Source organism: Furipterus horrens, unplaced genomic scaffold (genome assembly GCF_987537825.1).
Source record: "Furipterus horrens unplaced genomic scaffold, mFurHor1.1.pri manual_scaffold_5, whole genome shotgun sequence".
Taxonomy (NCBI): Eukaryota; Metazoa; Chordata; class Mammalia; order Chiroptera; family Furipteridae; genus Furipterus; species Furipterus horrens.
Genome location: NW_028327175.1, coordinates 175,649,923 through 175,677,871, shown reverse-complemented (window position 1 = coordinate 175,677,871; position 27,949 = coordinate 175,649,923). Strand labels below are relative to the sequence as shown.

Below are 27,949 nucleotides of genomic sequence, written 5' to 3'. Positions count from 1 at the left end.
GATCTTTATATGTATGATTCTGTTCCCGTTCTAGTTGTTTGCTTAGTTTGTTGTTGTTTTAAGTATATTTTATTGATCACGCTGTTACAGTTATCCCACTTTTTCCCCTTTACTCCCCTACACTCAGTACCTCCCTTCCCTCCAGCAATCCCACCCCCCTTAGTTCATGTCCATGGGTTGTGCATATAAGTTCTTTGGCTTCACCTTTCCTATATTATTCTTAACTTCCCCCTGTCTATTTTGTACCAACAGATTATGCTACTTAGTCCCTGTGCCATTTCCCCATTTCTCCCCCTTCCCCCTCCCAGCTGATAACCTTCCAAATGATCCCCATGCCTAGGATTCTGTTCCTATTCTGGTTTGCTTACTTGGATTTTGTTTTTACTTTTTAGATTCAGTTGTTGATTGTTGTGAGTTTGTTGTCATTTTAATGTTCATAGTTTTGATCCTCTTTTTCTTAAGTAAGTCCCTTTGATATTTCATATAAGAAGGACTTGGTGATGATGAACTCCTTCAGCTTTACCTTCTCTGGGAAGCACTTTATCTGCCCTTCCATTCTAAATGATAGCTTTGCTAGATAGAGTAGTCTTGGTTGTAGGTCCTTGCTTTTCATCACTTTGAATACTTCTTGCCAGTCCCTTCTTGCCTGCAGAGTTTCTTCTGAGAAATCAGTTGATAGTCTTATGAGAACTCCTTTGTAGGTAACTCTCTCCTTTTCTCTTGCTGCTTTTAAGATTCTCTCTTTATATTTCACCTTTGGCATTTTAATTATGATGTGTCTTGGTGTGGTCCTCTTTGGGTCCAATTTGTTTGGGGCTCTCTATGCTTCTGGGACTTGTATGTCTATTTCCTTTGCCAAGTTAGGGAAGTTTCCTTTCATTATATTTTCAAGTAAGTTTTCAATTTCTTGCTCTTCCTCTTCTGCTTCTGGAATCCCTATGATTTGGATGTAGGCACTTTTGGAAATGTCCCAGAGTCTCCTTTTCTCCCCTCATTTTTAAAAATTCTTGTTTCTTCATTCTATACTGTTTTTTTATTCTTTCCTTATGTTCCACTTCATTGACTTGAACCCCAGCTTTCTTCCCTTCACTATTGGTACCCAATGTATTTTTCTTTATTTCACTTAGTGTAGCCTTAATTTCTTCCCTTATACATTTGCTGACCTGAAAGAGTTTTCTGAGCACCCTTATCACCAGTGTTTTGAACTCTGCATCTAATAGGTTGGCTATCTCTATTTTGTTTAGTTGTTTTTCTGGAGTTTTGATCTGTTCTTGCCTTTGGGCCCTATTTCTTTGTCTCCTCAACTTAGCAGTCTCCCTGTGTTTGTTTCTGTGTATTAGGTAGAGCTGCTTTACCTCTCTGTCTTGGTGCACCTGATGTGTTGTAAGTGGGAGACCCTTAGGTATTCAGCAGTGAGGGGTGACCCATTTCACTGCTTTGAGGCACTGTATGTGATGGAGGGGTCAGAGAGGGAACAATGCCACTTGCTTGGTACTCGCCCCTTTTCCAGTCACTTCACCCATTTCTTGTATGTGACTGGCACCCCTCTTGCTATTGCCCTAATGGTGGATCCCAGAGTCGGTAGGTTTGTGTACATTCTAGTACCATGGAGGCCCTCTAAATGGACTCTCCTGAGAGATGGGAAATTTCTTCCATCACCCCAACCTCCACTGGTTTTCACAGCCAGAAGCTATGAGGCTTTATTTTCCTGGTGCTGGAACTCAGGGCCACGTGTTCTGACCTGGGTCTGGAATCACTCTCCAGGTGTGCCTCCCAGCTTTTATCCACTATACATAAATGTGGGACTGCCCATTCCACGTGCTGCCATCACTGCTTTGCTACCACTGCCTCACCACCTGTACACCACATCTTCTCTGTCCTGGCTCCCCAGCTTCGCCCCTCCTACCCATCTGGATGAATATTTCTTTAAATCTTTGGTTGTCATACTTCCATACAGTTCAATTTTCTGGAAGTTCTGGTTGTTTTTTTGTTTTGAGGTTAGTTGTGATCCTTCTTATGGTTGTGCAAGGAGGTGAAGTGTGTCTACCTATGCCTTTATCTTGGCCAGAAGTCCCCCAAAAAAGGAACGTGAGAGATAAGTAAATATGAAACCTTTTCTTGCTAACTATCTGCACTCTTGCTACTCCTTCTTGTGTCAGTAACTCCCTTTTCCAAATTACCCATGATTTGCTCTGAGTCAATACTTCTAACAATTTATGGGTTTGCCATTGCCAACCACAATACAGTGGGTAAGAAATATCTTTGATAGTACTTTGAGCCAAACAGACTACCAATAGGTAATTCTAATCTTTGGTCCTTGTATCTTTCCAGACTTAAACAGTGCCACATCAACATGATGATGCTCCATGGTTTTCAATCAATCCCTAAGGAATCTGATGCCAACACCTTGCAATACCCAGTGTTCATGCCAGTTTCAGGAGCTCCTCCCCAACCACTGTTCTCAGCAGAGAAGGTCTATTGTCCCATCCCAGCAGGAAGTAGATACAGAAGAGTGGCCACCTTTCTGAGCAACCAAAAAAATAAAATTTTAAGAACCATGTCTCTTGGTGGGGAGTTGAGACAGGAGATAGGATAGGAAATCTGGAGACACTGCAGCTGTCGTCAGTCAGCATCCTGATTTCTGAAAAGCACTTTGTGACAGCTGATAATAATTAGCATTGTGGTTTCCTTCCGGAGTTGCCAATGAAGGATTATGGGAAATCACATGTGTAGAAGTTTAAGTACAAACCCTGTAAAGCCTGTAACTGTTCAATAGAAGGGAGCCATTCCCTGGTCAGAAATGGCCCCCTCCCATGTCTTGGGAGGTCAACTTTCCTTAATAAACTTCCTGCTTACTTTGCTTTACAATATTTGTGTGGTCAGTCCAATTCTTTGTTCACAACCACCAATAGCCTGGACCGCATCTCCATCTGCAACACTCACAACATGGCAGCTGGCGTTCCTGAGAACTGGTATCCCTGAGAGTGAGCCATAAAGAAGCCAAGAAGCAATGGTTTTTACTACCTAGCCTGTGTAAGAAACAAGGACATAGTGACTCCCAAACCAGTAGAAAGTCATTACTAACAAAGGGTAAATGTAATTAGAGGGTCTTAAGGGGACATCCTGAAGGGGGAAAGATAGTCATCACCAGACAAAGGAAAATTGGTAGAAGGGAGTTGACAGTAATAACATATTTACAAATCACAATAGGGGCATTTACATAATCGCGCTAGATTGTTACTCCAGAGTAACCAGTAATGAAGAAACTGGGGAGAAGGAGAGAGGAGGGAGAGCTAATCACATTACTATAAAACCAGTTTTCTTCGTATACTTGGGGCACACATTCTCCTGGCTGAGGGTGCGCCCAATTCTGCAGACTTGTGAATAAACACCTTGCTTTGCTGCTCAGGTCCTATGTCCCGGTTTTTATTGTGAGCCTTTCTCAAAATTTGGGGGTTCGTCCGGGATCCTCCGCCTGTGTGCGGGAAGGGGCTCTGAGCCAAGGTGGGAAGACACGTCCTACCTGCTTTTGGGTGGCTCACATGACCCAGGGCCCACCTGCCTCACAGTGTCCGGAAACGACCCAAGACTTCTTGTTGGGACAGTGTAAATCGACACAGGGGGGAAACAAAAGCAAAACACCACAACAACCAGGCAACCTTGTGCACGGGCCAAGGTAAGAAAATTGGACTGAAGTACCGCCTTGGTGGTTGGGCATTCTTGGGAAGCTCATTGTGTGTATGTGGCTGGTACGTGTCTCTGGACACGAAGCAAGTGTGAAGCGCCCCTCCGCTGGGTCTGTTCTCCCGTGAGGAAAATGGCTGGAGACAGACGAAGCATCTCGGGCTGTGTGCAAAGCCTCTGTAAGAGGATTGAGCACACAGGACTCTATACAAGAAACTTTCAGTAAGGGAGGTTGAGTATACAGGGCATGGATATGGGGATTGAGCTCGTGAGGTCTGTGTTCAATAAATCTCTGGTAAAGGAGGTTGAGAACACAACCAGATTCAGCCACAGGAATCAGCTGAGGATGGGAAATAGAAATTCTAGGCCTAGGGAAATTAAAAGGGCTGGAGCCAAGGAAGACCCCACAGACATTCCAGCCAACAGTCCATTAGGGAGAATGTTAGAGCACTGGGGAGAGGATCCCCGGACAAAAAGTAAGGAAAAACAGACAACGGTAAATTATTGTTGTCTCCTTTGGCCAAAGGAACCCATTTCAGATAAATCTGTCTTCTGGCCCCAATCTGGGTCTGATGAGTGTTGGGTTTGTCAAGCCCTGGTCTTATATGTGAGTGATCAGGCATCAGCGTTTTTTTTTTTTTTTTGGATTATTTGTTTGTTTGTTTTTGGAGAGAGGGGAAGGGAGGAAGAGGGGGAGAGAGGCATCGCTGTGTGGTTGCCTCTCACTCGTGCCCCCAGTTGGGGACCCGGCGTGAGGCCTGGTCATGTGCCCTGACTGGAAGTTGAACCAACGACACTTGGTTCGCGGGCCGGCGCTCAGTACACTGAGCCACAGCAGCCAGGGCCAGACATCAGCTTTTAAAGAAGAGAGGGAATATGCTCTTTGCTGATCACCACCTACAAGCAGATCCGCACGTCTCTTCCCTGTAAAAGAGAAAGAAGATAAAGCCTGGGACCCTCTGTCCTGTCTCCCACTGCCTTATAGCCCTGGCCAGCCAGACCTAGCAGATACCACACCAGTATCCGCCCCCATGACACCTACAGCGCCGGTGGGAACTTATTCTAGATTAAGAAAGGAATTAGAACAATGTAAGCAAGACCTAAAGAACTTCCCCATTCCACTCCCCTTAGGGAGGTCTCCATGGGTCCAGGACATATTGGATATGTCAAATGCTCCTTCAACAAGCACTGAAGTTAGAAACTTCAAGCACAATATGAAGCATTTGGTAGAGGACCCCTTGAACTGGCAGAACAATTAGATCAATTCCCTGGACCCAGCATATACATGTGGATGGAATTAATGTCTATACTAGACATCTTCAGTGGGGAAGAGAAAGGAGTGATCAGACGGGCTGCTATGAGGATATGGGAAAGGGAACATCCTTCTGGGCCAGGGAATTGTCCTGGCCTAACAAAAGTTTCCCAGTATAGACCCTGATTGGGATAATAGGCCGGAGGATAGTGTTACAGAAACAGGGGAGTCCAAAAATCCCCGGAGTTTGCAGCTGGGGGATGAGGAGAAGGAAGCAGCTTTCAGAATGCCTCCACACGCCTGAGGCTGATGGCTGGTGTCTTTCATTATGCAAAATTGCTTGGATGCTTCCAAGGCCTCAGGTGGATGGGAGGAGTCTTGAACCAGGGGACAGTATGGAAAGCACACAGAGCCTACATGGGGTTCTGTGAATGGTCAGAATTGTTGGCAACACCCACTGCGTCAGAGGATGCAGTCAGGGATATATAGGCAGCTGCGAACAGTTTAGGGTGGTGTGCTCTGAGGCTGTCTCCCTCGCTGGCAGGTGTTTGCAGGGGTGCTCTGGAGAAGGAGAGGAGACGCACGCCATTTACAGAAAGAAGACAGTTTGTAAGGAGGCTGAGAATCCTGACGGTTTTGCATTGAGAGCAGAAGGGCACCAGAGCACAGAAAGGACCTCCCCAATCAGATTGAATGATTGGCAGCCGCTGGTAAAGCTGAGCTGTGTTTGGGAAGTAGGGAAACGGTGTTTCTGACCTTCCTAAAACTGGCTAGGTTTGGTAGGGGGGAGGCAAGGATATGTGTAACTGTTAAATAAACAATTTTCTTTTCACTCAACTGAAGTATTAAGAGTTGTAATTCTGATGGCGAGCAATCAGACCCCTAACTAAAGAGCCCATGGGTTTGTTTTAAATTGGAGCAGCCCAGGTGTTCTGTTACAATTTTGCGACCTAGATGGGACTCTGTATCAATAGGGCTCAGACGAGAGACCTTCAGAGCCTCATCATCAGGGGATTCAAGGAGTTTGTTCCCCAAGCACAGAATGTCTCCAAGGCATCCTAGATACAGCTCCATCAGATTCCTACAGAAGCTCAGGGACCAGATGAGGAAGTATTCTGGTCTAAATCCAGAGAATGCTGTAGGACAGGGACTCTTTTAAAAGTCACCATTGTAACAGAAACTGGTCAGATATTTTGTAAGAATTTGCAGAAGGGAGATGAATGGGCCAGATAGAGCAATTGAAAAACTCCTCAGGAAAGCTCAGAAAGTGTATGTTAGAAGAGAGGAGAAGCAGGAACTTAAAAAAGTTGCAGGGTATCTCTGCAAATCTAGGAACTTTTGGCTCCCAGATGCTGAGTTTAAGTATAGTCCTTCACCGTGTGGAAAAGAACAAGGATTGGAAGCATGTTATGGTTAAAGCTAAAGAAGTAAAGAGTATTTAGAAAGTCTGTAAGTATTGCAGAAGGTCTAAGAAAAGCTGTAGTAATAAAAAGGAAAGTTATGGAAGTTTTAAACCTGGGAAAAGGAAACCTCAGCTGCTTGTGTTCTGATTTTATAAAAGTGTACCTTCGTCTGTTCTGCTGTGGAATTCTCTGTATCAGTTTTTGACCAATGAGACCTAGGAAAAGTTGTCTGTAAACCAGTTGGTAAAAATTCCTTTTGCCACCCAGGACCCAGGAAGGGTCATTCAGGGCTGCTGGGTGCTCCAGCCTGGGCAAGTGAGCATGTCTCTGCCAAGGGCATGTCTCTCTAGGAGGCCAGTGGACATACTGGAGAGAGAGGGCCTAGCTACCTGTGCTTTGACTTATTGCTCTGTTTCTGCTCTGAAAGGAAAAATTGAGGTTTCCCAGGGAAATTTAAAACTTCACATGAAAGAAAGGGAACCAGGGAAAGTGTAAGGTATGTAAATGAAAAGGTTTGTTAGAAGTTTATAAAGGTTTTGAAAAGAAATTGTATGGTTTTAGTCATGGAAGTTATAATGCATGGAAATGCAGTTTTGAAGGACAAGGATTTTCCTTCACACCTTTATATTTTTCTCCCTACCTGAACCCTCCAGTATTTGGCATTCTAAAGAAGTAAGAAGTGACACAAGGTTCCTTTGCATAAAACTAGTAAGACGAGTTGCTAATGGTGGTTTTGTCAGCCGAGGCTTTGACTGGGATGTCATACCTGAAGAAGGCATGCTTAGGCTCTGGTTGTTACCAGAAAGCCCTGAGGAATGGAAGTTGACTTTCAAGGCTAATGAAAGCCCTTGAGGGAAAAGCCTGGCATCTTGGTTGGCTGGGCGGTTCATGGCTATCTTTCTAGGGAAAGAACAAAGGTTGCTTCCCTGATAAATGGCTAGGAGGAAACTTAAGGCACAATGGAAAACTTGAAGGACTTGTAAAAAACATGGGTTTTACAGGCAAGGCCAGATGGCAGGTGTGTGGCTTAGCTTGCATGCCCAGAGGGCAGACTGAAGGTCAACCTGAAGGTTCTTTGTGTGAGTTCCAGCAAAGCAGACTTAAAAGATTTATGGGATCAATTGCTGCTCTTGTTGTATTTATGCAAATGAGCAGGCTAAATTAAAACTGGACTTAATGCAGTCCCTTTAATAACAAGGAGGGTAATCTTAAGGAGAAAAATTGTGATTTGAGGAAAATCACAATGCTCAGTGGTAGACCATAAACTAGTGCAGCTAACTGTGTCTATAAAGTTTATTTCATTTGAAAGTTAAACCAGGTCCGTGACATTATCAAAGATGCTTAATTTACAGGCAAGAAGAATGTCAAATGCCTTGCAACTGGACGTCTTCCCAATAAGACAGTCCTGCACATTTAGAGACTGGTTTGTGGATTGTGTTGTGTGAATTAACATGTGTGTTCTTTCTGTTTTCATAGGGCATAAGCCTATGATCTCATTACCTGAGTGATTGTCTGTATATACAGGTCTCACTTAAGAAGCCCATCTGCATCACTGCCTCCTAAGACTCAACAGTTTGGCTGAACTAAGTGGCTGGGTTGGTGAAGTATGGGTTGGTCTGTGGGGTCACTTTAAAACTGGTGGGGTTTTTTTTTTTTTTTTTGCCTAAAATAACTTTAAGCAAAGGAGCTCCTCCCCCAAACTGCCAGCCTCTCCAGTGCGACCCTCTTCTTCTAACACTTAACCAGCCACAGGCCTTAAGTCAGGAACCTCATGTGGCTACCAGAGTTTATGGCCTAGGAGCTGATGTATCTGGTATAGATCCAGTAGGGTGGCTAGGTCTTCACTTAGTGACAACTCCTCCTTCCCTAGAAAATCTAACTTCTCCCACCCAGACCTCAGAAACACCTCAGAAGACCCCAGAATGATCCAGCCAAGGTAAAAGTTTTTAAAGTATTAGATCATTAGATCTCAGACAAACCTTAGAGATAGAGACTGGGTACGGGGACGCAAATGCTTGGGTAGAATGGGTCAAATTTACCATTAAATCCCTGAATAAAAGCAACTGTTATGCTTGTACCACAGGGAGACCCCAGGCACAAGTCGTACCATTTCCACTAGGCTGGGACACTGAGCTCTTGGGAATGGCCTGTGTGCTCGCTCTCTCTCTGGATGAGAATGCATGGGGAAATGAGACTTGCAGAAGCTTGACTCTCCTCTTTCCCTCTATAAAGGAGTAATGGGACTCAATCCCTCCCTTCATACTCAGTGTGGCCCATGAATTACTCTTCTTGCCTCTCTAGGTGGGATGTGAATTCAGGTACCCCAGTGGGAGAACTCCTAACATGCACTCATACCAGAAATGCGAGCCACCTTCACAGCGGGGCCGGTGACTATATTACCCTCCGAATCCCCAGAGCAGATGTCTGGTGGTATTGTGGGCAGAGGTGTCTCTGGAAAATCCTACCTGACAGGTGCAGTGGAACCTGTGTCCTGGTTCAATTGGCTATCCCATTTACCCTAGCATTTCCCAAATTGGTCCAGACTGCTCCTGCTAGGAAAAGGAGGTCAATCCTGGTGGATCCTTCGATCCTCATATCTATATTGACGCCATTGGGGTCCCTAGAGGAGTTCCAAATGAGTTTAAAGCTAGAAATCAGATAGCAGCAGGGTTTGAGTCAGTGCTCTTCTGGTGGTCGACCATTAATAAAAATGTTGATTGGATAAATTATATTTATTATAACCAGCAAAGGTTTATCAATTATACTAGGAATGCTATAGAAGGAATTGCTCAACAATTAGATGCCACCAGTCGAGTGGCTTGGGAGAACAGGATGGCACTGGATATGATGTTGGCAGAAAAGGGAGGCGTATGTGCAATGCTCGGGGGGCAGTGTTGCACCTTTATTTCTAATAATACTGTTACAGAAACAGGGGTGTTCCAAAAAAAACCCCAGAGTTTGTGGCTGGGGTATGGGGAAAAGGAAGCAGCTTTTAGAATGCCTCCACATGCCTGAGGCTGGTAGCTAGTGTCTTTTTTATGCTAAATGACTTTAATGCATCCAAAGCCTCAGGTAGATGGGAGGGGTCTTGGACCTGGGGATGGTATGGAGAAAGCACACAGAGCCTTCGGAGGTTCTGTGAATGGTCAGAACTGGTTACCACACCCACTGCATCAAAAGACGTAGTCAGGGATTTAAAAATAAGCGGCAGACATTTTAGTCAGGCTGACTGTGCGGATTTGACTGAGACTGAGGCTGACTGTGCGGATTTGACTGAGGCTGAGGCTGACTATGTGAATTTAACTGGGACTGATGATGCAGTTTTAAGGAAGGGGCATACCTTGCTGCTTTGAAAAGGAACAGACTGACCATGTGGATTACAAAAGGACTAACTATGCAGTTTACAAGGAGACTGAGAATCCATGAGGTTCTGGATTAAAAGCTGGTGGACCCGATAACACAGACGAGGTCTCCCCAATCAGAATTAAATGATTGGCAGCTACTGGTAAAGCTGAACTGTGTTTGGAAAGTAGGGAAAGGGTTTCTCTGACTTTTCTAAAACTAGCCTGGTTTGGTAGGGGAGAGGCAAGGATATGTGTTTATGGGTGTTTTAAAGAACATAAGACTTAACAACAGAAATCTGCAAATAACTAAATCTATATAACTGTTAAATAAACAATTCTTTTTCTTTTCACTAAACTCTGGTATTGAGAGTTATAATTTTGGCGGCGGACAATTGGGCCCCTGACTAAAGAGCCTGTGGGTTTGCTTTCAATTGAAGCAGCCCAGGGGGTTCTGTAACAATACCGCCCCTGATGGATCTATCACTAAGGCTCTGCAGGGACTAACTACCTTAGCAAATGAACTAGCGGAAAACTCAGGTATTGATAATCCCATAACAGGATGGTTAGAAAATTGGTTTGGCAACTGGAAAGGAATGATCTCATCATCTCTCGTATCATAGTGGTAGCAGGCGTCCTCACAGCTTTAGGTTGCTGTATTCCATGTGTCAGAGGTTTAGTTCAGAGACTAATTGAGACTGCACTAACTAAACAAAAGCCAGCAACTTTTCATAATCTTTTCTTTCTGGAGGCCAAGGGGAATCCTTGGATTTGAAGGGATACATAGAATGATTTGAGTACTCAATTTTCCAAAAGAGGCAGGGTGGAATTGTAAGAAACAAGGACATAGTGACTCCCATACCAGTAGAAAGTCATTAGTAACAAAGGGTAAATGTAATTAGAGGGTCTTAAGGGGACATCCTGAAGGGGGAAAGATAGTCATCACCAGACAAAGGGAAATTGGTAGAAGGGAGTTGACAGTAGTAACATATTTACAAATCACAATAGGGGCTTTTAGATAATTGCGTTAGATTGTAACTCCGGAATAACCAGTAATGGAGAAACGGGAGAAGGAGAGGGGAGGGGGAGCTAATCACATTACTATAAAGCCAGTTTAATTCATCTACTTGGGGTGCACATTCTCCTGGCTGAGGGTGCGCCCAATTCTGCAGACTCGTGAATAAACATCTCGCATTGCTGCTCAGGTCCTCTGTCCCGGTTTTTATTTGAGCATTTCTCACAGCTAGAAAGTCATGTGGTATCATTCCCATAATATTTTATTCATTGTAAGTGAGTTACCAAATTAAGGCCCCAGTCAAGGAGAGGGGTTCCAATTTTTGAAGGAAGGAATATCCAAGTATTTGCAGACATATTTCCAAACCATTACAGAAGACATGGAGGGGCAGCCTGCTGTGTGATCTCAGAGCCTGAGCAGAGTGAAGACTATATACACATAGAGGTTGGGGAGGGGGACAGTTAGCATTGGTGTTAGAGCCTCAGCAAGATGAAGAAGGCATCCATGTAGGAGAGACAGACTGGTATGGGGAATTGGAATTTAAGTATGTTTGAGGGATCCCGTGAAGTTTCTGACACCTAAGATTCACTTGGAGATTTCTGAACCATTCTTGGTGGCATCTCTAGTCAAAGCAGCTTTTGGGAAATTACCTTGGAAGTGACATCATCAAAGAGGTCCTCAAGCCCATGATGCAACATGATAAGTTCTGAGAGGGAGCTGGACTAATGGGGACAGAGAAGAGCAAGGTAAAAACTGTCCCATGAGCATGTCAGTAACAGGGACTGAAAAAAATCCAATGAAGTCAAAGGCTAGGAGGCAACAGGCTCCATGTCAGAAGGTTCAACCAGTGGTTGTAGTGATGGAGGCATTCCAGAGGTCTGGGGACGGAGGGTCCACAACCCACTGCGGGTTCTTGGCTTCATCCAGGAAAGAGTTCAAAGATGGGCTAGCATAGAGTTTAAAGTGAAAGTGTTTATTAGTGAAGAAGTGAGGCATACAGTGACTACTCCACAGACAGAGCAGCCCCTGGTTAGTGGAATTTAATTCTTTTATTGAGTTTTATTTAATCAAAGGGTAAGGCATTCAATAAGAGGGAGGAATATTTAGGATTTTTCAGGTAAAGGGGTGGAGACTTCTCAGAAGAGTCCTCTTGGCCTTTGTGAATCCTTAGATGGGCTTTCCTTTTCTGATCATGATGGGGAGGGGTGTGTTATTTAGCATGCTACTGTATTACAATGAGCTTATAATGAGGCCAAGGGTTACTGCAAGGTGAAATTAGTTGCCATGTTGGATCGAGCTGGTCTTCTGCTGGATCTAAGCCATAAATCTGTTCGGGTTGGTGTTACTATGTCCTAGATAGTCCTTGCAGCACTTAAAACCGTTTGGCCACATACCCTATTCTATCTGAGTGGCAGTAGAGAGGTGGTGACCCTTGGATGCGGTGGAGGGGGGAGGAAGAGAAATTCAAGGGGGAGCACTACATTAGGCAACTCACTGCTAACAAAAACACTGAAGCTGGACAGCACAGGTATCTGCTAGAGAATAACAGAGGCCAGCTTGGCAGGAGAAAGGAGCATAAACAGGGAAGTGGAGTCTGGGAAGGTATCTGGGCCTGGACAAGTTTTATGACTTGCAGCTTGAAACTGGGTGCAAAATTGGGAGACAACGTGCATTTTTCAAGGCACAGAGCTAAAAGAGGTTAGGTATCATTTCTCAGTGGTTGAGACTACTAAGGAGTCTCTGTAACTGTCAGGCAACTGCTGTGGCTTTTGGGCAGAGCGAGATAAAACTTGAAGCTGCGTGGGATGGACCTTATAGTTTATCAAGGCGGCCTGAAGTAGCATGTTCCTTAACTGGTGCCTCCTAAAACTCTTTCGGGAGGGGGGGAGAGGACTGGTATAATTGTCCTCATTTTTTCAAAACTGACACCAAATTTCCTTTCCACGATCTCAAGCGCACTCTTCGAGGTATCTCCGTGATTCCAGAGAAGAGTGCACAGTACGAGGTGAGTACGGAAGACCCTGTATGAAAATATTTATTCTCCAGGGGAGGTCCGTCTGGAGGGAAGCCAAGGCCTGGGGAAGCCGAGGGCGCGCATAGCTAATTATAACTGCGACTACAACTTTTGTAGAGTACTATCAGGGGTAGCCTTGGGGTTTGGGAGCAGAGAATAGGCCACGGGCTGGATGGTTTGAGTGTTCTGTGTGGATGAGCTTCAGCAGGACGAAGGAAGCGACGCAGACATGAGCGCGGGAGAAAGGAGAGTGCAGTGCAGACGCGCAGGAACCGTCAATCTGGCGACGGAGCCTTCGGTAGCAGGTAGCACCGCACGGTGACTGTACGGGCAAATGCAGCCGGTGACGAACCATTAAGCAGCCTTGGGTGCCCAGAGCCCGCTCCCCATGGCCGGTTCGCGCCCACACTTAATGGGCTGCACAGGCCACGCCTCAATGGGACTCAATCGGCTCAATGAGAGGCACCGAGGTGCGGGCTGTTCACCTCGTAGAGACTGGCTAAGTGCCCGTTGCTAAGCACTTTTGACTTAACAGCCTCAATCAAGGAGATCAAAGCCCAGACGAGGTGGACAGCCAATCTTGCAGCCCATAGTCGGTCCCCTGCAGCTCTCCAGCACCCGACCGCAGAGCCCGCGTGCTCCCCGGCCTCCGGGAGCCCTAGGACCTGCCTTCACTCAACGCTCGGCATCCGCTTCCCAGTCCGTGGCCTTTCAGCCTGGTAGCCTTGGAGCCCTCGATCTGCCCAGAAAGTGGCCGGGAGTTCATTAGCACAACAAAAACGGGCCCAAGCGGTGCCTCTTTTGTAAATGCAGAGTCCGGCCCTGGGGTAAAGTGGAGCCCCGGGGTACCCAGAGCCCACTACATCCCATCCCCCAACCCTAGAGCACATTCATTTGATATGAATGTAAATGTTTTCAAGCTCCTCTTTAGTCTGGGTCTTGCTCTTTGAAAGCAGGCTGAAGCCTCAGGGATTAGCAAACAAACCAAACCCGCATTTGGCTGAGTGGAACCGGATAAACATTTGCTGGTCCAAAAAAGAGAGCTAAGCAGTACGCAGACAAACGCAGGTAAATTATTACACAGCCCGGCCACTCTTTCCAAAGACCGTTTTGTGCACCGATTCCAGGAGCTGGAGAAGTCTTCCCAATGAACAGACCCTTATTTGGACCCCACGGCTGAGGGCTCCACCTGGGCGGCCTTGGGCCCTAGCTGGCCGGCTTTGCGCCCCCGCCTACCCCAGAAGAAACTAGGTCACAGGTGGAGGGCGGGTCGGGACCGTGGTGGGCGGAGCCAAACCCAGGGCGCACCCAGGACCTGCGTGGCTGGAGCCCAGTTCCCAGTGCAACTCCACTGCAGAGTGGCGGTTAGGCAATCACAGCACCTGCAAATTATAACAGTACCTGTGATTACTTTGGGAACGCTAACACTCTGTCAGGCACTTTTGGAAGCCCTTCACGTGGATTAACCTGTGATAAGACTTAAGTCATTGAGTCACTTCTTTCTTAGAAAGGGTACATCACCGGCTCTCCATCCTCATGAGGTGAGAACAGATTGGGGCATGCGCCCCGGTTGTTTGTGAGGTACCAATTGTGCAGCTATGCCACCCAGGGTCGGGGACTTGTGTGTACTGGGAAGGGGCTGCGGCTTTTACCAGGGCACCACATTGTGGTCCTGAAACGCTGCCAGGCCCCCACAATCCCCAACTTCAAGGTTCTTTAATCCACTAAATCCACCAGGCAGGCGCTGTCTGGTCTTCCAAAAGCTTTTGCCTCAAGCTGGGAAAGCCCAATAGAGGAATGATCATTTTTCAACCTTGGGAGCCAACAACACTCATACATAATGAAGCAAGTCACACAAAGGACAGAATTCTTTCCCATTCTCCTGGGAGATGCCCCTCAGCCCAGGGAATCTCAGAACTGCCCAAACTACCCAAACTGTGCGCCCATCTGGGGTGTATACAGAAGGGTGAGGGCTCACTAAGGAGCCCTTCTACCCAGGCAAAAGTTTGGAGTTGGACACCAAAAGATATTCCAGCCCGGGTTTTTCATAAGCATTTCTTAGAAATCCAATTCCTCTTTTTTCTTTTCCCCGAAGGCAGTTGTGGCTGCCCTGGGCCAGCTGAGGGACACAGGGAAGGGAGGAAAAATACCTTATAGTAGAGGAGCCCCCCTCTATCACAGTGATAGCATCTGGGTGCTGTCAGAGGACCCAGTAGGTAGGGTGGGAAGACACTACATCACCTGGTTAAGACAAGGAGCCGTAGCATCAAATTGGGAATAAGCCTAGCTTTCTAAGTATCGGTCTGCCCCTCTACCCTTGGTGTTCAGAGAGACCATTCCTGACTCCTCCAACCTGGCCTTTTTCCTCTAAACACCCCTGAGGTCTCAACTGGAGCCTCACTTCTCTGGACAGATCTGAGCTTCCTGCTTGAAAGAACAGCAGGAGGATGGGGTTTCTCTTCCTGGCATATTTAGGACCAAGGATAGCAAGCACATGCTTCATGCCTATAACTCTTGGGAAAGACTGACACCTCTTAAGTATCTGGGTGACCTTGGGCAAGCCATTTATCTTTGTTCAGTATTCTTTAAGTTTCCCATCAGCAATGTGGTGGAATAGTACATCCTTGAAAGGGAGATGTAGAGATGTCTGTATTGTAAACTCAGCACCTGGCAGCCTGCTCACATGTTACTGCATGCCTCCTGAGACTCCACTGTTAAGATGGTAGAGAGAGAGGGTAATGTCACTGCTACAGTCATCAGCCCTGGAAGTAAAATACCTGAAACCAAATCACCCTGGCATCCTGGTTTGGGTGAGTAGCAGTCAGAGACAGATTGGCTTTCAGAGCAGGTGAGGCCTCTCTCTTATCATCCTAGATGCAGTCAGCTAACACCACCTCACTGCGAAGATGGATCTTGCTTCCAGCAGGGTATCCCACTGCCTCCTGCATAGGAGGTAAGCCCAAGGAAACCTTCACTGACATTCAATACCTTGTTCTGCTTCCACTGTTTCCATCTTAAGGATATTAATCCCTAGCCTGCCCATGGTTATCAGAATTCTTTTCCAACATTTCCAAGATTAATATGTAGTAAACTCTTATTATCCATTTTTCCAAACTTACTAGAAAGTGGCACAAAACACCATATACCTGGTTTTCTGTACCGACTTTTAATTTAGAAGCTATGGAAATAAGGAAGAGGGGATGATTGACTTATACGAGAGAGTGTATGACACATGATAAGGTACCTCAGTGGAGAGGGAGAAGGGCAGCCCAGGCAGAAGGAATTGCGTGAGTCCAGCCATGGATCCTTGAGACCCTTGAATCACCTTGTTATAGCTGGGGAGGAGAGGTGGTGGGAACCAGGGGTGTGGTAGGGTGGCAAACAGCTGTAAATGCCAATGCAAATACCAATGGATATGCACTTATTTCTGGGACACAGTGGGGACTCACCAAGGTTTTTTAAAAGAGGGAAGTGGCTTATTAAGTTTATGTTTAGAAATACCATTCTGGTGGCTACACGCAAGAGTGGATTCATTTTCTAAAATACACTGTTTTTAGAACAGTTTTAAGTTCACAGAGCAATTGATTATATATATAAAATTCCCATATGCCTCCCTCCCAGCCCCTGCATTATTAACTAAAGTCCATAGTTTGCATGAGGGTTCACTTTCTGTGTTGAAGTTCTCTGGGTTTTGAAAAATGCATAATGTGAACCCACCTTTATCACACACACACAGAATCATTTCACCACACTATAAATTCTTGGCATTTTGCCCATTCATTACTTCTCCCTCCCCATGAACCCCTGGCTTGATAACTCATTTATTTTGGTATTTTATATTTTCCTTCAATAAATATTTACTGAACTTCTATATCAGTCCTTTCCCACAGAAATATAATGCAAGTCACAAATTTACTTTTTCTAGTGGCTGCACTAAAAAGGTAAAAAGAAAGAGATGAAATTAATTTTAATAACATATTCTTACTCAATATATTAAAAATATTTCAAAATGTAATCAGTATAAAGATTGAGACATTTTATATATATTTTTTGTACTAAGCCTTTGAAATCCAGTTTGTATAATATTTTATATTTCCAGCACATCTCAAGTTGGACTAGCCATATTTCCAATGCTGAGTGGACACATGCGGCCAGGCAGTGCAGTACTGTGCTGGGGAGAGAGCAGGGATTGGAATGGACAATGTCCCTGCCCTCATATAGTTTAGTTTAAGGTGGGAAACATGATAAGGAAGTAAAATCACTTCAGAGAGTGGTGTTACTGAGAAAATAATGCACATGAATTATACAGACTGGGAAGTTGATTTAGATTGCCTGGGCAGTTGGGAAAGCCTGTCCAAGGCTGAAATCCAAATGAGGAGGCATTAACCATCAATTGTCTATTGCCACAATGCCATAGAACAGACCATTCCAAAATTCAGAGGCCTGACATAATAACTAGTTATTATTGCTCATGAGTCTGAAAGTCAGCTGAGCAGTTCTTCTGGTCACAGGTGGACTCACATGTGCATCTGTGGGTGCTGCAGGTCAGGTAGGTGGCTATGCTGATTCTGGTTAGGCTTGCATGTTTGGGGTCTGCTGGCTGTTGACTGGGGTTGGATGACCTCAGCTCTTTTCCACGTGGCTTCTTACCCTCCAGCAGGCTAGTCCAGGCTTGTTTTCATGGTGAAGGCAGGGATCCAAGAGAGAATGTGGAAGCATTCAAGGATTCTTAAGGCTCAGGCTCAGAACTATATCATTTCTGCCACATTCTTTTGGCCAACCTAAGTTACAAGATCAGCACAGATCCTTGGAGGAGCTGCAAAGTCACATTGCAAAAGGTGTGCATACAGGAAGGGATGGAAAATTCAGGCAATTTTTGCAATTAACCTCCCATATTACTGAAAAAGATTTCAATTTCACCAGGAAGTTATAAAAATTCTACACTACTTACATGTGCGCAATATATCATTCTCAAAATATAAAAACAAAAACAGAACTACAGGGAGAAATTGGCCCTATCTGGGTGCTCAGTTGGTTAGAGCATCGTCCTAGTATGCCAAGGTTGTGGGTTCAATCCCTAGTCAGGGCACATACAAGAATCAACCAATCAATAAGTGAAACTACAAGAAAACTTAGAGAAAAAAAAAGGGCTACAGGGAGAATTTGACAAAATTACTCTTACATTGGGAGGTTTCAATGTACATTTTACAATTATTGGTAGGCCAAACACACAAAAAACATTAGAATATCTTTATAAAGATATGGAAGAGTTGACACAATTTATGAAGTTTTTGGTCAACAAATATTTATGGCACACTTTGTGTGTAAAGCATGGTTCTAGATCTGCTAGGGATATAGCAGTGAACAAAAGCCAACAATTCATGTTCTCAAAGAGTTTATATTCTAGTGGAAGAAAGCAAAAAATAGACAAGTTAATATGTAAAACAAACATAACTACTCTGGAGAAAAATGACAGGTAAAGGAGGTATGAAGTGCTGGGATGGCAAAGTAAGGAGTAGGTACCACTGAGCAGAAACGAGAATGAGGACCTGAAAGAGGTGAGGGAGTGAGTCATGTGCATATCTCTAGGACTAGTGGAGGGAACAGCAAATACAATGGCCCTGACAGGAGCTGGTTTGGCAGGTTCTAGAAGCTGACAGAGGCAAGCTTGGCACTTCGGGAAGGGATGGGAGAAGTTAGGGACCAAATCATGCAGGATCTTGTAAGCCATGCTGAGGATTTTCGATTTTCCTCTTGGTGATGGGAAGCCCCGGGTGGGGGTGAGGGGGTCACTGTTTGGGGTAAGGGGTGAAAACCCTGGGGAGAAGAGAGCTGTTTTAAGACAAGAGTCAGGCAGCTGGAGCTTTAGAGATTGCTGGGTACCAATCCTTGTCAGGCAACGTGTCTACAGGGAATTTCCCTAGTTTTTGTCTTTCAACTACATAGACAGCAGTTTATTTCCCAAAGGATATCACCATCTCCAGGGAACATATTCCAATTATCCTGGAAAACAAGGTAATTGGGATTATAGTAGTATTCATTTTCTCAATTCTCAGAATGAAAACCTATCCAAAGCAAGAACAAAACTCTGTAACTCCATAAAGCAACCCCCTCTCCACTGGGAAAACCGAACAATCTATGGAGTCACAGGTTACTGAAACTATTGATAGTTTCAAGTCACTTTCCTTTCACAATATAATTTTACATGAAAAAAGGAAGTAAATGGGGCATTTATTCAACAAATATTTGTTAGGCACCTGCCATGTGCCACAGACTCACTCTTGCATAAAATAAGACAGGCAAAGATCCCTGTCCTCATAGGGATTAACACATAAAAGAAACACACAAAATGTGGGATGTTACATGAGAATATAAATGTCCTGGAGAAAAATAAAGTAGGAATGGTGAGCATTTGGAAATGTGGGTGCTACAATTTAAAATAGGTTGGTCAGGGTAAGATTAACTGAAGTCACATCTGCCCAATATGGGGAGAGCAGAGGAGCTGGAGTGTCATAGAGAAAGGGCAGTGTCTGGTCCTCCTCTTGTAGGGCCTTGTAAGACAAGGTCCAAGTGTACAGTTTATAATTTTATTCACATTCTATGACAAGGAAGAATTTTCTATAACCTATGTGGTAATTTCTGACTTCTAGTTCTCTGAACTGAGTTTATAAGTTGTAATATTTTACTAGCATTATCAGAAGACTAAACAACTCTATTTAGCAACTCCAGTCCTGACAGTTCCCATGTCTGGGGTAGAATGAAGGTACAATAATGGCAGAACAGATTCTTTTGTTTTCCTGGCAGGATTTTCTTTATTCAGCTAAAGTAGAGTCCACCTAAGTGGAACTCAAGGTCATGGGGGTTCTGCCCTCCTTCATTCAGCATACAGGAGGAGCCTGCTGTATCAAAGGGTGTGACCTTGCTCAGAGCCAGGATTTCAGTTTCTGGCATATATGCCTTAATAGGGAAAAAAGTGATGGCCAGGATGACTCAGTGTGCTGCATGTCATCCTGGAAAGCCAAAGGTCTCCGGTTTGATTCCTAGTCAGGGCATGTGCCTTGGTCACCAGCCTGAGAGGTAACCGATTGATGTTTCTCTCACACTTTGATATTTCCCTTTCTCCCTACCTTCCCCTCTCTAAAATAAACAAATCTTTAAAAAAATAAAGAAAAATTTAAAAAGTGGGGGAAAAAGCCAGATGTTTGTGCTTGCACAGAGGCATGCTAGCAAAGAAAGCACCTACTAGCTACCTATGTGTGTGAGACAGATTCCAATGAAAAGAACCAGTCTAGGTGATAGATAAGAAAACGAAAATAAAGTAAAACAAAAAAGCTGGTTGCCTATGTGTTATCCACACTGTAATCCAATTTGCTCACTCTGGTGTGGAACTCAGGGCCAAGTAAAGGGAGGGGAGTCGGGGAGCCTTCAGGGCATTTGCTTGCTACATTGGAACCAAGGAGGTAATAAAGCCTGCAAGCCCAGTCTGGACTTCCTTCAGAAGGGGCCCTAGATTGGGCAGGCTCTCCAGTTGTCCGAGTGTGGCGCATGAGAGGCCGACCACAGCTCTGCTCCATATTCATACACTAAGCTTCCACATATTTAAACACACCCAACTTTTTAACTTTCCAAATCATGTACCATTTTCTACCAGATCCAATGCCTACAAGTAATAATGGAAACCAGATACAAGAAAATATTTAATTCCCTCAGTAGTTGCAATACCTTGAGCAAATGCCAGCCTGCCTCTCTATTTCCTTACCTGTAAAATAGGGATAACAGGCAGGGATGCAAATGAAGTTTTCCAGAAGAGCCTGTCATCATACTTCATGCAGAGTAGGTTCTTAATGTTCCCAATTTCCCCTCCTTCAACCAAACAAAAAATACCAGGCTGCTGCCAAATGCTATGGGTATATTTTAAATATGGGTATACTTTAATGTTTGGACCAATCACCTGGGGGAATCCTGTTAAAGTGCAGATTCTGATTCAGTGGAGTTTGGTTGGGAACAGGAATGCTGTGTTCTGGATAAGCTCCCAGGTCAAGCCTATGCTGCTGACTGGGGATCATTCTCTCAGTAACAAGAATTTAACACTACTAAGTTCCATTACTTAACACTCATACCACACAAAAAGCCTTCAAAAGGGCTCAAAAGATTGTCTATTTCTTTTTTAAAAAAGGAACTCTTCACTTCAGCTTAGTGCAGTCACTGACCCAGCCAGTTCCCAGCACCAGCCAGGCCAGGCAGGGCACAATGAATTCATCCTGTGGTCCTGGAGGGTTCTCAGCATCTTTCTACATGAAGATCTTGAAATTGTCTCTCCACCACTTTTGGCTTTTTGATCTTAGCCTTGCCTCTGACAATTACCCCATAATTAGCACCTACCACCACCGTGTCCTTTAAATAATTATAGTAAGGGCAGCTTGCACCTCAGCGGGCAATCTTCAAACAAACTGATCAAACAAGATCCTATGCTGATTTTTTAAAAAAGACAAAACTGACCTAAATAAAAAAGGTTATGTGTACACCAACCACTGTGGACTATACATACTTGTTATAACTTCCATTCTCATGGGCTACCTAAGAGTTGATTTATTTTGAACCAAAGAAAGTACCAATATAGCTTTTGGAAAATTGTAAATGTCAGAATATTAATTTTGCAAGCAGAGGTGTGAAAGTAAAACATTTCAGCCATACTATAAGATCCACCTTAAATTCCTAATGGGAAGGGCTGCAGAATCTCTGAAATATATATATTTTTCTTTATTCGGAGTTTTCTGAATATACTGGAGGAACTTGATATCTTTTGGGTGCCTTTAAAGCAAATTATCCATTTGTGGAAAAAGCAGGTTTTCCACTGAAAGCAATGAGCTGTTTTTTAATTTCCCACCAAAATAGGGCCGTCGGAGCCCGATAAATCGTGCCCCACTCCGGAGGAACCGACTTCACTACTCTTGAGAACTTGTTTTTCGTTACAGCCTTAAAAAAATAAAAGAAAACCAAAAAACCTTTCTAGTTTTCTGACTAGGTGATACACTGACCCAAGAAAAACCTTAAGTGGCACAAAAGATTGCACTGCGAAAGACTTTTTCCTCTCAGTATCTCCCACCTCTATCCTCCCGGGCAATCACTGGTTCATTTAACATTTTATTATGGAAAGTCACACACAACTAGAGAGACTGAAATAATGAGTTCATGCGTACACACCACACAGTGTCAACAAAAAAACGTTTCCACTGGCTTGTTTTATTCCTTCTCCCTCATTTTCTATAGGAGTTAAAGTACATTCTAGGCACCAGCACCGGATCAATTTATCTGTCAAAACTTTAGTGTCTTTTTTTAAAAAAACATAACCACATTAAAGTTATCACACCACAAGGTTAATGATAATTCCTTAATACCATCCAATATTCTCGGGGTCACTTTTAACGGGTGCGGGTGAGACGAAGAGCTACGAAGGTAAAGGGTGAGGGGGTTGAAGGGCCGTATTAATAAACTGCGGCCGGCGGGTGCCCAGTACTCCGGGCCTCCCCAACCCGCTGTCGTTACCTGCGCCGGGCCAGCAGCGGCCAGGCCGGGTCGAGGGCAGCTCTGAGACGCGAGCTCCCGACCTCCACACTCTTGAGCTACTGCCCCAGTAGGCCTGGCGCAGCTGCATAACCCACCGTCCCCAGACACCGGCGGGTCCCTGGAGGGGAAACGATTGCCACAGCTGCTTGCACTGCGCCCCTAGCCCTCCCCCGTGACACGTGCATCACCCGGCGGGGCCCGGAGCTGGAGATAGCTCCCGAACCCGGTCAGGCCATGGCCGCAGAAGACAGTTCGTGCGCCGTTCGCTCCCGCGCGGGGCTCTCAGCACCCACGCCTCGCGGACCGGGACTACAACTCCCGTCGGGCCTCGCGGCCGGGCCAATGGCGGGCACCGGAGCATGCGGGGCGCGGCGCCTGCGCGGCGGTTTGAGTAAGCGGCCGTGCGATTGGCTGCGGGGTCAGGCAGCCGCGCAGAGCCTGTGGGAAGCGGAGTGACGGAGCGAGCGGCTGTTGGAGGAAGGAGGTGGGGGCCGGGAGCGCAAATGGCGTTGAGATGGTTCAGGGCCCTGTGCAAACTCCAGCGCTGACCATTCACCGGCGGAAGCGGCGGCGCAGGAGGCGGCGGCGGCCCAGCGGAGGCACGTAGCGGGGTCCGGTGGCCAGGGAGGCCTAGGCCCAGACACGGTTGGAGGCGCTCAAGGCGAGGAGGGAAGTTGCGGTGCCGCCGTTCCCCACCCCCCCCTCCGCTTCACCGGGTTTCCTATTTACCGCGAGCGGAGTCGCGGGTTCTGACGGTGGCGGAGCCCCTTGCTACTCTTCGCGCACCAGCAGGTCCTGTTCTTCCGCGCGGAACTTCGGCGCCCGCCCGTGGGCCGTTGAGGGCGGGAGAGGCGGAGGCGGCCCGAGGCCAAAGCACCCGCCAGGCGCCGAGGGTAAGTGAGGTCTCGGGCGGCTGCCTAGGGCCGGAGCGAGCCAGTGAGGTTGAGGGAGGCAGGGTTCTGGTTGGGGGTGATGATAGTCTCGTTGTCTCATCCACCCGGCTTCTTAGGAAGTTGGGCAGGGGAACCTGAAGAATTCTCCTTTGCCTCTATTATTTGTCCTTTTTCTGAATTCTTTCTGTGCGGCTGCATTTGCTTCCCGCCCCAACCGCCGTCGAGTGTGTTGGTTTCAGCCCTGAGTCTTGGGTTGTCTTTTTCCGTCGTCCCTGGCCGCTACCGAGGCCTTACACTGCCCTGGGGATTTGGTGGCAGAGGCTTCCGGGGCGTCGGAAGCGACATCCCTTTCCTGGGCTGTGGGGGCGGGGAGGAGAAAAGTTGCGTGAGCTTCCAGTCGGGGCGCTGAAAGCGGGCGCCTACCCACTGGCGCACAGACGGCCCGCAGGTGAGGCTTTCTGGAAGGTTAGCTTTATATCCTTTCTGGCTTTCATTCGTAAAGGAAAATCTCTAAACCCATAGGGAGCCGAAAGATTCTAGATTTGGACGGGGGTTAGTAAATGTGAGGACTTTATCCCAGCGCACTTACCTGAATATTCGACCTGGCTTTGGGCTAAGGAAGGAAAAAAATCCAGCGACCGAAAAGACTTAGTTTTGAGTTGTTCTTTTCTTTATACTAGGATGATAGTCTTTGAAAGTGGAAGCCTGGGCAAGGTACCCTGTATACTTGAAATAATATTTAAAAATATGAGATAATGCTTAAAAGTATGTCAAATATATCTGCACACTTATTTTGAATTTATACGTACTTTGTACTAGTGACTTTTTAAAAAAGACATCAAAAACTAAAGGAAAGCAAAAGTAAGGGATATTATATAATGAACTCCCATGTACTCATCTCTCAGATTTAACAGTAACTCCACTAAAATTTTCTCGTTTACCGCTTTACATTCCATGTCCCTTAAAGTGAGAGAATCGTTGACATTATTTCATCAATAGTTCAGTAAATCTTTGTAAAAACATAAGTTCTTTTTAAAATGTAAGCATGATTTTTCTTACCTTTAAAATAATTGACTCCTAATATCAAATATTCACCTGCAGACTTTCAACTTAGAGCAGGTTCTAGGACTGTTGAATCCTTTGTGGTTCTAGGACCATTTTTGCAATGAAATTTTCTGGTGTGGTTCTAAAGAAGCTCAAGTCTAGATTTTTGGTTTGGCCTTCAGTCGACATTTTTAGGTCATTACAATGTAAGTGTATCCAAAACATTCTAGCTTTGTCGGGGGGTGTGTGTGTAATGTAGGTCTGTAGATTGGGGCTTTATATTCTTGGAGGAAAGAAAGTCACTTTATTTTGTAATTCTTCTAGCTGCCAAATGTACTTAGTTTTGGTTAGACTATTTTTAAGAAACACAATAAGACTCTTAGTGTAAATTTACAGTAGAAGGGAATCTCCCTTAGCAAAAAGTTTGTGATAGGTTAAAAGGTTTTTAAATAAACTTTATGGGCCCTAACGAGATGTGTATGATGACTAAATTAGTTGTTATTTTCTCAAATAGTATTAGCTTCTAACCATACATGAGGGGGAATTCCTCTGCTGAATATATATAAAACTAAGTTTATAATAATGAAGTAATAAAGGGATAACATTTAAAGGGTAGATGAAGATTTAAAAGTATGAGTCATATATCATTCCAGTTGTTTGTTGTAAGGGTGAAGATTTTTTTTTTCAACCCCCTAGGCAACTGCTCATTTTTTTCTAGCTATATTTAAATATTGATATTTAAACTTTAGAAGGTCAAAGTGTAAGAAGTGGCTAAGAGTTGGTAGTGTTTATACAGTACTGTAATTTTTTTAAATGTTTGATTCTTTTGATTTATGTCTTAAAAAGTTTTGTCCTAGTATTACTAAAATGTAACTAAATCAGGTAAATCAATATATCTTTTATAAAGTGAAGACAAAATTAAAGTTGTATGTTTCTGTTGCTTTGTTTAATAATCCATGGACCACTGTAATACGCTGGAGTTCACCAGCTCCAGAAAATGTAATTTCAGCAATAAGCACAACACTGTAGGAACAAGAAGATAGAATAAGAATGGTTTCTTGTGCTTAGGGATGACCAACTAAAGAATATTTTTCAAAGCACACTTCAGATTACATTAGATCAAGAATTAGAATTTAAGATTGGGTTAAAAGCTGCATGTTTTAATATATGAGAAAATCCACAATTTCCCCCCTCATATTAATAAGTTCTGAAATTTCAGAGAACTAAATTTAGTCAATTATTTGATATATCTGAGATACTGAAAAATATGAATATTTTGTGCTTGATTTTATATTAGGGAAAATTACCCATAAGGTTATTATTGTTTTTTTTTAGGTAAAAGTGGTATTCTTAAAAATAGTCATTTGAAACAAAAAAATTGGTGTTCTATAAGTTGGTTTTGTATATGCTGTATTATAAGTTGGTTAGTCTTACTCTGTAAGCAACATATGAATATGTATTCATTGTAAAAAAAAATTGACATATGGAAGTACATAGAGTAAAAAATGAGCTGCTTTCTTTATACCTCCTCTCCCTATTTAACAATTTTTAAAGATTTGTATCTTGCATATTGAAAAGTCACGTGAGAATCCCTTGGTCCTTATTTTTATGTTCAATGTTAACACTTAAATATTTGGCAATTATATGTTTTCTTACATTTTTTTTTTCTGCAGAGAATATGAAACAGGTGTCAAAATGACATCCAGATTTGGGAAAACATACAGTAGGAAAGGAGGAAATGGCAGTTCAAAATTTGATGAAGTCTTTTCCAACAAACGGACCACCCTTAGCACAAAATGGGGAGAGACCACATTTATGGCTAAATTAGGGCAGAAGAGGCCCAATTTCAAACCAGATATCCAAGAAATTCCGAAGAAACCTAAAGTGGAAGAAGAAAATACTGGCGATCCTTTTGGATTTGATAGTGATGATGAGTCTCTACCAGTTTCTTCAAAGAATTTAGCCCAGGGTAAGGGTTCCTCCTGTTCTGAAACCAGTGAAGCTGCTCAGCTGGAAGACGTCACTTCTGTACTTGAAGCTAATAGCAAAATTAGTCATGCAGTGGATGAAGACAGTGTTGTATCTGATAAATGCTTACATTTGGAGGATACTTCACTTGAGAAAGAGAAGAACACAAACCGAATGTTAGAAGATGATGCAAGCAAAAGTAGTTGTGCTAAATTAATGACTTTAGGTAAGTTTTGATTTTCTTTATTGTGAGGCAGAGAGCTTTGTGTAAGCCATTTAGTTAAAGGATTTAAATTCTAAAATACTATACTTCTTGGGTTTTTTTTCTGTATTTATGATTAATGGGGACTACATATAATTTTGTAGAAGAGATTTAAAAACCTTAAACCAATTGGGAGTTGAAATTTTACTTAAACAACTGGATAATGTTTCCAGACTATTACTCATTTTGGGAACAGTCTTTCATAAATCCAGAACTCCAGTTCCAATAAGAAACATCTCTTTGTTGAGTTAGGATTACATAGTATCTCATTTCTATTATTGTGGAGGATTAGGTTGGTTACTGATAATGAAAATGAGATGAGCATTTACAATGAAGTTTAGGTTTAGGAGTGTTAGTTAGGCTTTCCTCCAAACCTAGTTTAGAAAGATTAAGGAGGTATTGAGTGCAAACATTGAAGAATTGGATTTCATTACAAATTGAGATTAGTTTTGTAGTCTGTTTGGCATAAGTAGCAATTTATATTAATCAGTTTTAATACACAAAATTAAATGCATTTTAAAAACATTAATTTGTAAATCTGGCATTTAGTGTTCATTCCTAAAACAACGTATTTTATCAGTTGTACCCCTACTTTTTTAAAGGATTTGAAACTTGAATGATAGAAATGCAATTAACTTCAAGGACTTAAGATTGGAGGTGGCAGGGGAGACGGCATGTGTCTTAACAGCAATTGGACAAGGATGTCACTGTAGTTGAAAACCTTAGTTCTTGACTTGGCAAAGCAGTGATATAGAAGGTTATGTAAATCTCATATTTTGAAAAGAAATTAAAGACAAAACTTTCATAGTACTTCTTAAGAGGAATTTGTTCTTTGGAGGCTTTTCCTATTGGGGGGCCTCAAACAATGTGATAAAAGACTGCCTTGCGCAGTTTTTAGCAAAAATGCTGAAACTTTTTTCACTCTTTTTCTCACTCTTGGATCAGAGGATGAGAGGTTGTTATTGTCATTTCCTTCATCCCCTTGATTAATTCTGATTTGGCTGTCCTTAGGCTTTGCTCATGTTTTTCCTGGAACATTATTCATAACATAGATTAACCTTTTATAAAAAAAAAAAGCAGAGCATAAAAACTTTTTCCAGATCAGCTCCTTAAAATGTATTATAATCGAGCCAAAGTGAACTTTTTTATATAAAGATTTTATTTACTTATTTATTTTTGGAGAGAGGAGAAGGGAGGGAGAAAAAGAGGAAGAGAGACATTGATTGGTTGCCTCTTGCATGCACCCTGACCAAGGACAGAACCTGCAACCTAGGCATGTGCCCTGACCAGGACTTGAATTGACTCCCTTTGGCTTTTGTGGGAAGTTACCCAACCAAGCCACACCGGTCAGGGTAATCCAAAACGAACTTTTAACTCAGCTCTTTTCATTTTATGGATCAGTCTCAAAGAGGTTAAGTGACTATCCAAGGTCACCTTGTGGGAGAATTGGGATGAGATTAATTTATTGATTTTCAACTTGAGCTGCTACTCTGTCTTCCTCTGTGC

The 27,949-nt window shown here is 43.9% G+C and overlaps 1 protein-coding gene and 1 long non-coding RNA gene across 3 annotated transcripts in view; one reads left to right on the top strand and one right to left on the bottom strand.

Moving 5' to 3' along the window:
* Positions 1–17,971: 17,971 nt before the first annotated feature.
* LOC150010408 (uncharacterized) lies at positions 17,972–23,509 on the bottom strand. Its single transcript, XR_016511232.1, has 3 exons — positions 22,256–23,509; positions 20,469–20,572; positions 17,972–18,712 (listed from the first exon to the last, which is right to left on the bottom strand). It is a non-coding gene; the product is annotated as an uncharacterized LOC150010408 (long non-coding RNA).
* The window catches only part of WAPL (WAPL cohesin release factor), a 95,279-nt gene continuing 90,044 nt past the window's right edge, over positions 22,715–27,949 (top strand). For both annotated transcript variants that reach the window (XM_090278323.1, XM_090278322.1), the window contains exons 1-2: positions 22,715–23,169; positions 25,887–26,407. In XM_090278323.1, coding sequence (XP_090134449.1) covers positions 25,909–26,407 — 499 coding nt within the window. In that variant the 5' untranslated portion in view covers positions 22,715–23,169; positions 25,887–25,908. The remainder of the gene's footprint in view (positions 23,170–25,886; positions 26,408–27,949) is intronic.